This window comes from Borostomias antarcticus (assembly GCF_949987555.1).
Source record: "Borostomias antarcticus genome assembly, chromosome: 4".
NCBI classification, from domain to species: domain Eukaryota; kingdom Metazoa; phylum Chordata; class Actinopteri; order Stomiiformes; family Stomiidae; genus Borostomias; species Borostomias antarcticus.
In genome coordinates this window covers 6689203-6698836 of record NC_140237.1, presented here as the reverse complement: position 1 = coordinate 6698836, position 9634 = coordinate 6689203, and the positions used below count along the sequence as shown (strand labels likewise).

At 41.4% G+C, this 9634-nt stretch overlaps 1 protein-coding gene across 1 annotated transcript; it reads right to left on the bottom strand.

The window, feature by feature from the left end:
• Positions 1-330: 330 nt before the first annotated feature.
• On the bottom strand, positions 331-5187 carry LOC311307790 (cellular retinoic acid-binding protein 1; the record flags this gene model as incomplete). Its single annotated transcript, XM_084436661.1, has 4 exons — positions 331-381; positions 3026-3139; positions 3645-3823; positions 5118-5187. The coding sequence occupies 4 exons, from the start codon at positions 5185-5187 to the stop codon at positions 331-333; spliced, it is 414 nt and encodes a 137-aa protein (XP_084292787.1).
• Between the last annotated feature and the right edge of the window lie 4447 nt (positions 5188-9634).

Sequence of the window (9634 nt, the reverse complement as noted above, 5' to 3'; positions counted from 1 at the left end):
ACTATCCCAGGTTTGGATGTGCATCATGATCATTGTTCCGTTGAGTGATTGCGAGATCCTGTTTTGAAAACTTTAAGCTACTGAATTTTATACACCTCCACACTCCTAACTTGTTTATTTTCTCTAATGAGATTTTTTTTTTTTATCTCCATGTCTGAAAACATTAAAATACAAAAATGAATGCATGTTATGTTCAGGTGCAAATTGGTCAGTTTAAATCTTCGTTAGTTGCTTTGTGTAAGATGCTCTGTTATTGTGGAATGTGAATCTGTAATGCAAGCGTTGTATTGGTCTGTGCAGGGAGCTTGGTCTGTGCAGGGAGCTTGATTTTTATTCTCGTACGTAAATTCGCGTGCACACCACATCATCGGCTCCAAAAGTCTGAAACAGAAGAGGGAGACAAATTCTGCAATTATTATCATATTAACATCAGTACTCAGTGTTTTGAGTCAAGTGTTTTAACCGTCAGACAGTACAACATCAAGAGGTTCAGTAGCTCGCAGTGAATAAATCAATGAGGGGGGGGGGGGGGGGGGATAAAAAAAAAAAGAAAGAAAAGAAAAGTGGTTAGCGGGAGATTGTCAACCCCCCAAAGATTCATGGGAGTTTCAGAAGCATGGCAGGATTGCAACTGAAGTTTTGTCAGTAGCACAGATCATCACTATCCATGCACATGGGGGAGGAGGGAGGGAGGACAGGGAAGGATGGCGGTAAGATGGGTCCATCTGCCATGTGTTGGGGTGTCCAGGGAAACATTAAGGCAAGGTGGTGTCAGGGACCATCGGCATTTCCCCAACAGTACATGATCAATGAGGCCCATTATTGCGAGCAGGAGCGAGACTTGGGCGGCAGCCAGAATCCGCACCCCCTCCTCCGCCTCATCACTGCACAGTTGGTGATACTGTTTGCATCAAAACCATTCATGGAAACATTTACCCTTCTTGGAAGCAAATGTACTTTGTTTCAATCATAGCTAAAAAAAAATAAAAAAATAAAAAAGATGTAAAATGATACTCTCTGGACAAAAGCGTAAAAGGGTGCAGTGGATTCTGCATACTAGAAGTGGTTCAACTGTACACCCCCCCCCCTCCCTCCTCATCCTATCCCACTCTCAGACCCAGTGGCTTTTCATGCTAATGACCTCCACCCATCTTAGAACATTGAGTACACCACATATTGTCTTCATTACTCTCTCCACTCCTTGAAAGCTTAATTTCCTCATCAGCTCCCCAAAGCTTTGATCTGGGGCCATGTTCATTTCCCTCTTCACTGGCCTGGCCACATTCCTTATGTCAACAGGATGAGAGTAGGCTTGTTTTAGTGGAGAATTAATCATTAACTATTAGCTCTCTGGACTTAAAGCTACATTATATACATGTTTAGCAAGATTTACATTTAAATGACATTTAAATATGTACATGTATATTCCAATGATAAATGGAGGGGGCTCAGTGAATGAGCTCCTCTGTGAAAAGCGTGGGAACTACGGAGCGTAAACAAAGCGGCGGTGCCTCCTCCTGTGGAGGTGTGGCCACACCGGGCTCGGAGCGAGTGGGCACCCAGGGATTCAATCAGCAGCACTACGCATTGTCCTCCAGCTTTATTTGGGAGTGTGGGTGTACCCAAACCCTGAGTGTGAAGCAGATTACATTTACCCTGGCAGACTGCGTTTTCCATAGCTCATAGCTAGTTCATAGCAGGCTTGTAGCTTAAAAGTTTCATACTGTAGCTTTAATGACAAGCAAACTGTTAACTGAGGGCACAGTCAGACATGTTGATGTTCACTTTATTGACAATATGTATAATATTTACATTTAAGAACCATGAGGCAGTGATGAGAACCAAATGCACATGGTGGCTGTCGATGATTCCCTTTCTCTCTGTGATTGAGTCATATGTGGGTCAGAAAAAAAATAGAGTGAATCCAAAATGGAGAGCCCAATCTGGGATGCGGGGAATTAGTCTACTCTTATTGTCATGAACTGTGTGTGTGTGTGTGCTTGCGTGCGCGCGCACGGTGAATTGTCCATGTGTGTGTGGTGAATGCTTTTTGCTTGCGGTCACTAAGTGCATGCTTGTGACCTCACTCATTCCTGCTCGCGGGTGTATATTTGGTCAGTTTGCCACCAGTTGACATCATCCAGGCCACGGACACATTTTTTTCATTTTCTTTTTTTTTTTTTTTTTTTTTTAATAATAAAAAAAAAATCTCCTCAGATCTTGTTTGCTCCACAGGTAATAGTTGGCATTGTGCGACAAGAGGGAAATACTGTCTGTTTGACAAAAAAGGGATTTCATCAAACCTTTTCGTCTTCACCAGACTACTTATACTTGTGTCCAGCAACATAACCACATGGTCCTATCATGTTACTACTGATCAATCAAATGTGGACTTCACTAAAGAGCACACCCTTTGGGTGGAAACACACATTTAATATTTTTTTCAAAGCTCATCTCTTGCGAAGCCCCTGCATCCTATCCAAAAAACATGTCCTTACTTGCAGGTTTTCCTCTCGATTTTCCACTGTAACCATAGTAGGTGGTTAAATAAAGAGGATGTCCTTATGTATGAATTGGACATGACAGTTATTGACAGCAGTCATTGTTGTCTATAAAACCAAACAAGCCAGATGTTTACCAAAGCTGGTGCATGGGAAGTCAAGGGCTGTTTTTGATGGATGCAAGGACATCAAACTCTTTGGGGGATGGTAAGATTTAACAACATGCGTCTGGTGGTGCTACATCAGCCAGTACCAGAACACCTAAGAGCATACTTTGAAATCCCACTCGAACCTTTGCAGAGGTGTTGGCAGAAGTGTTGTAGTGCTTCTAACATTTTTTTTATTCATACCATTTTAAGACTAGGATTAAAACCAACCATTTGTTCTATGTACCTTCAGTATATGTTCTGTTATAGACGATCAAGTTTCTCTCATTTGTTTGTGAAACATAGCCATTAAATGTATATTTCTTATAGACCAGCACCTTAGTTGTGTTGTGTTACTCACAGTTTGATGTTCCTTACCAATATGAGTTCGTCTCCTTTCAGTTCCCGGGTCCAGTATGTCTTGGGGCCATTCCCATCCAGAAGGGTTTGCCTGCAGTACATCTTGCTCTCTGTCTCCCACGTGACCAGGCTCTGTGGACAAAACGGCTCAAGCATGAGTGCGATCCAATAATGAGGGCGTGTATCAGTAGAACAATATGGTCTCCTCTCCTAGATATCTCCTCATCCTCCTCCTACAGGGACCTGGATGGAAGATCACAGCTCTGTGTGGGGTAAGTCTCAATACTCTCCTGTCCAGTCCTGTCTCTGTTCCCTTACACACACATTTGGATGTGATTGCCATCACCTTTCCTTAAAACCAGCAGATGAGTATACACAGAAATGAGGCCACTTCTCAGACAGCCAACTGTTTAAATTCTCTCATAAAATGCCCCCCACCTAGCACCTACCCTTTCTATCTTCCTTCCTTAGAAAATCACTTATGATATAACAGATTGTTAACAGGTGTATAGAGGACCCTACTTTTACATATCAAGTCATGTTAGATCAGAGATGATCTCAAGGAAGAGAAGGAGGGGTTTTAGAGAGTTCACATGTCAGTCCTTGTGATGCATTCATCATTTAGTCCAGCCGGTACCTTGCACTTCCTGCCGTCAACCGTTTCCTCGTTGAACTCCTGGCCAATGAGGAAGTTGATCTCAGTGGTGCGTACAGTGGTGGAGGTCTTGATGTAGAACTGCTCCCCATTCTGTCTGATTTCCACGTGAGGTTTGGAGGCTGCTGCTCCAGCCACTTTTCTCAGCATAGCATTCACACCTGAGAAGCACATGCATATAACTGACTGAAAATGTCAGTCATGGCGTTAATCACCTCAAAAGGCCAGTGATCAGATGTCAAAATTGCTGTCAGGTAATGACACCATTTAGATTCATTTGTGCTGTGATGACGTTATACTACTGTCATCGGTGTTGTTTCTTTGACTTGAGTCAGTTCTAAGTTATTTTTGGTGTGTCATGCCAGATTTCATAAGCCTCTCTTTCCCCTCATTTCATCATCCAAGGACAGCACAGCTACTGCACATCAAGTGGGTCTGCCCCTGACGCCACTGAGCCAGAAAAAATAGTTTTGGATTCCTCAAAGGTGAAATTTGTCCTCATTTAAAATAGGAAGACACAGTTGCAGTTAACTATCTGTGGTTAGCTATCATGCTAGATGCATAGTAACTTTGCTATAATGCATCTTGGTGTTAATATAGAGTAGTAATAATACCCTTTAGGTCCACTGCTTATTTATACAGGCTCTTCCAGCAGCTTCAGTTGAGATGGCTGCAAATATAGAGACGCAATTCCAAGGTGATGAATACAGGGACTGCTGGCCCCGCTCGCTTAGTTCATCTCTCCTGGAGACCGTGAACGCTTCTTCCCAGGAAATGGTAGCAGGAATACAGTATTTGCATCTCTTCAGTCATACAGTCACAGAACACACGACTGAATGAGAGAACGTCCGTCCAGTTCCCATTCATTACGCCGTCCGTTTCCCAAGCCGCTTTCTCACTGCATCCCCCGCACGCCTGGCTCCTACTATGAGGCTTATTGTTCCCACTGCAATTAAAATCGCTGTACTTGAGTTTCCCAGAGGAGGGAATTTCAATCTGTCCCCAATTTTTTTTTTTTTCTCTCTCGCATCTTTGTTCCATGAGGAAAAACAAACGATGGCAACTGAAGGCAGAGTTTTGTCCAAGCCAATATGTAGGCTAGACCAAAGACCGCGGGAGTGAGATCTCATTTGGAGTCACAGGAGACAAATTGAATTGTCTCACCCATTCAGACCCCAGCTGGTCTCAACAGTGCAGATGAGCTGATTCAACCCCATGGCTTTTAACTGAAAAGGTGCTGGCACCATTTGAAGGCAGTAAAGCCTTACAAACCAACCCTAGAATACCAAGTAATATGTGAATTGCAGCATTACCTGTTGACATTCGAAGGCAATTTGTTGAGCGCGAAATGTCAACATTTCTATACTTAGATATAATATGAAAGATTTAAAGTTATCAGATAATACATTATGCTCTCAGATGTCTCTAAATAGAATAAGTACTCAGTTGACTTACCAAGGGCTTTAAGCAGATCATCAAAATTCTCACTGCTTTTCATTTTCCAAGTGCCGGCAAAATTGGGCATTTTCTTAGGAAGGCTGAGTATGTACCTGCCTGTGTCTCTGCCTCTTGATGTGGTCTGTATGCTCTCTTCCTCTCCCTCCCAAGTCTCTCCCTCTCTCTCCCTCTAATGATCCTTCACAGCATGCCTCTCAGTCGCTTTATCACTTTCCCCTACTCCCTCTCTCCACTCACCCCCTCCTCTCTCTGTCTGTCTCCCTCCCTCCCTACATCTCTCTCTCTCTCTCTCTCTCTCCCTCTCTCAATGGGCAGTACTTAAAGTGAATGAAATGTCCTTGTCCTAATGACTATTTCTAATGACTGATGCGTATGGGTTCAGATGGACTTGTTTCAATTCTGCAATATAAATGACGCCATAGAAAATGCAAATAAACCAGGCACTGCCAGAAGACGAGGCCATAATCTATGAGCTATGATGTCATCACACGAAGAATAACTAAATACTCTAAATACAATTTGGGATATTGGTCTGGATATGTAAATGGGGATAGTGATGTCTGAAAAAGTGTTACAATAGCTGAGCACCTTCCTCAGCACTACATGAAGGATTTAACTCATATGATTCTTAAGGACAAGTTTGAGAAAACAATTTAAATGTGTCCCTTTTGACAATCTCTTTCCCTGGCTCAGATAATACAAGATTCAAGAGATTCAACATTTCTTTGTTGTTACGTCCTTCATACAAGTATAAGAGAGTAGAATGCTTGGGTCCTCGGCCTTGCAGCACTGAAAGCCAGTCTGGCTACTGCACTTTCCAAGAAGAGCTCAGTTCAATTGTGCACCGCCCAAAACTACAGTGGTGCACCCCATGAGAATAAGAGGCCCACCCCTGACTCGGTCAATTACCCCCACCACTACCAAAAGTCTGATTTGTTCCCTTTCTGATGGCTCTCTTCATCAATCTCTTTGACAAAGTGCCTTCCAGACAGCGGTTGATAATTAATGTATGGAGCAGGGCAGGGAGCACTCTGTCATCCCTCCAGGAAATGTCATGTAAAAAAAGGCTCCATCTATTTCCCCACCCACGCTTGCTTGCCACTGTTTCTCTCATCAATCAGTGGATGTGTCTTTAGTCTTTGGGAGGTGTATTTCTCAATGGCAAGAAAACACAATGTGGTCAAACGTGAGAGAGGTTCCTGAAGTTGCATCAACAATGGAGGGATAATGGAAGAGGGAGTTGTTGAATGACTTTTGATATCCAGGATGGGTCTGGGATGGACTGAGCAGTTGCAGATTTGGGCATGTTTTTTAGGTTTTCCCTGTACATCCCATTGTTCTCATTTCCTGTGGGGTGATGAGATGGATGCAGGAGTAATAGCGGCATAATACCTTGTATCGACATGACATTTAATATCAAATAAATTAGGAGCCTGCCAACCAGGGCTCTACATACATTTCGCATAGCAAATTAATTCCTTTTCATTGGACAATAGATTTTTTTGTTGATTTGATTTGAGTTTATTAGGTGATAAAGAAGGGCATAACTGCCCACAATAAAAACATAGACAACATATATCACAGAAGATTAAAACACAATAAAGCCAGAAGGCTTATTTCCATTGTGGTCCCCAAATGTAAAAACAGAAGAAACAAGACAAAATACAGGGTCAGCGTACAGAATCAGTCTCAGTATACATTTAAATATACACTACTATCCAAAACAGAATATACACTATAATATTTAACTATTATATAATATACACTATTTAATCCGAATAACCTTTATTTTACTATATACTATAAAGCTTTTAAGAGTTTTTTTCCCTGAGACAGTATCACTGTGTTATTATTCAACAATACTTTCTGCATTCACATTGCAAATGAGACTGTGGAGTAGTAGTAAAACAGCTATTGGATTAAAACTAAATTGGCTCCTTTCTAATGGAGCCCATCCATCTCGTCTATTAACTAGCACAAAGAGACCTTATATGTCAAGATGTCACCTCCAATGAGACATACTGGTGCCCCCTGGATACAAGAATATCAACCAATGACGTTAGCCATTGAGACCACTGAATCACATTATACTCTGCCAAATCCTCTCATATCTATTGGACAATGGACTCTCCTAAGGGAGTTCCCCAACCTGAACCCTTCCAAAGCCTTGCAACCCCTATGGACTCAAAATGGACTATCTTAAAGACCCCTAAATCACTCTCTCTTAAGGTCGTTTGTTAAGGTTGACCTTACAGGCACTGTAAGGATGATGGCTGGACTTGTGGACTTCATTTCATTCTAACCACTGAGGAGGGGTGGTACTGTTAAACAAGGACACAAAGGGCTGGATAGATTCCTCAAACTGCAACACAATTTAATATGAGATTTATCTGTTTACCATCCCTATGGGATTTGTTTGTTTCATTGACTGAAAACACAATGATCCATCTTGAATTAAAGAAATCAGGTACAGTGTGTGCAAATGACACAGTGATGACTGAATTATGACTCAAATTAAAATTGTTATGTTTGTCACTTACTAAGTAGACTTTAGATAACAAGCATTACATATTACATTACATTACATTACAGTCATTTAGCAGACGCTTTTATCCAAAGCGACTAACAATAATTGCATTTAACGTAGGAAAAGCCAATGTACTACTCGCCAGAACTCACAAGTGCATCTTGACGTGTGACTAAGAGCATAATCTACTGCTGAAGGCAAAGTACAAGAATAATAATCTAAAAAACAATAGGTGCTTAGGAGGGAGGATTGTTGTAGTACTTCTTGAAGAGATGAAGGATTGTTGTAGTACTTCTTGAAGCACACTGCGAAAATCTGGTGCAAGGTTTCTTGTTAGATATAAAAGAATTCCAAGGCCCCAGGCAAAGTGGTTTACCAAACAAGCTCTCGGGGAGTTAATTGCTCACAAGTGCAAATGCTCCAGTGCTTTTTTTTACACTCAAGTGAGTGATTGTGTGTGAAAGAGAAATACTTGTTCTATCCTGTGAGAGATGAAAGTTGCATTTGACTGTAGCAGATACTTCGGTAAAGGGATCAGCCAGGATTTTCAGCATTTAGTTTGTTTTTTTAGGTGGAATCTTAAAGCACTGCCAATCTTTAAAAAAAGAAGTAAATTTACTGCTGACAACTGCTACTAGGTACTCAGAATGTAAGGTGTCCTTTTGTGTACTCCACTGAACTACATGTCTTTATAGTATAGATATTTTTTAAATAATGGTGGTTATTTGTGCCAATATACCAACCTGTTAGCACAATTGTGACAATGGGGGCAGCCGTCTTGCTTTTTTATCAAATTAAACTTTATTTGTATAGCACATTTCATACATAGAGGCACAATGAGCTTTACAGAGAGCAAAGGGGAGATGGACATACATCCTACCCCTACATTTTCCAGAGGGACGCAAAACGTTCACCTGGGGGCCGAAAAGGGGAGCTGTAAAAACTCTTCCCTGATCTCTCTCAATGAGACGATCGAGCAAGCTCCTGGAAAATATTTAAATCTATTAGGCTAGGAACATTTACAGAGCACTATGCATGGGCTAAATTCTTCATAAAAGACATGACTGTCAGTAGAGTAGATTCATAGTTACAGAGATGTTACTACAGCTACATGGTAGGCCATTTTGTGTTAACCCATTTCCTGCACAGTTAAGTGCTACAAAGAAACACCCCAGCAGAATTCACATATTGATTTGCAGAAGAACTATGCGAACTAGGCCGTTGCTGCAACTCTTTTTTTGCCGCTGCTTTTTATTAAATCAAATAATTATTCATTCATACACTGCACTGTAACTTTTATTCCTGTATTTTATTTTCCCGCATTTTGTTTTAAATGTCCTTTTTTGTGCATTTCGTTTTATATGACCTTTTATGTGTTTCATGCACTTTGTCTTGATGCTTTTAATGTCTCATGTAAAGCACTTTGAGCTGCCTTTTTTGCTGAAATGTGCTGTACAAATATACTTGCCTTGCCTTTAGAGTCTGGTTTTGTGTCTATCACGCTGCCATCAGCCACGATCCATGCGGTGCTGTGTTATCTGCATGGATGTATTAATAGAACGGTTATCTGCCACCAGCACAATATCTCCTTTAACCAAGTTCCTTCTTAGACAGCTCCTTTGGTCGCTCTTATAGCAGAGGAAAAAATCCTTGACCCACCTCTTCCAAAAAATATCAGCAATTTGAGTCACCAGAGACAGTGGTCAGCGGAAGACTTTTGAAACTGGATTCTGCTTCACACATTACAGACCTTCATCATCAAGGATTTGTTGTGTGGTCACCGACAAGACAGTTTTCTTTACAAGGCAGATTAACCACTCCCATACACCTCCATGGGGGTTAAAATCCACTTGATGCCATTTTTGATGGAGAGCCTTTTCTATCTGCTCTACGTTGCATGCCTTTATGGCTTCTTACAACTCATGCTCTGAGGAAACAAAATTAGTACCATTATTGGACCTCATCTCCTTCACCTGTCCTCTTCTTG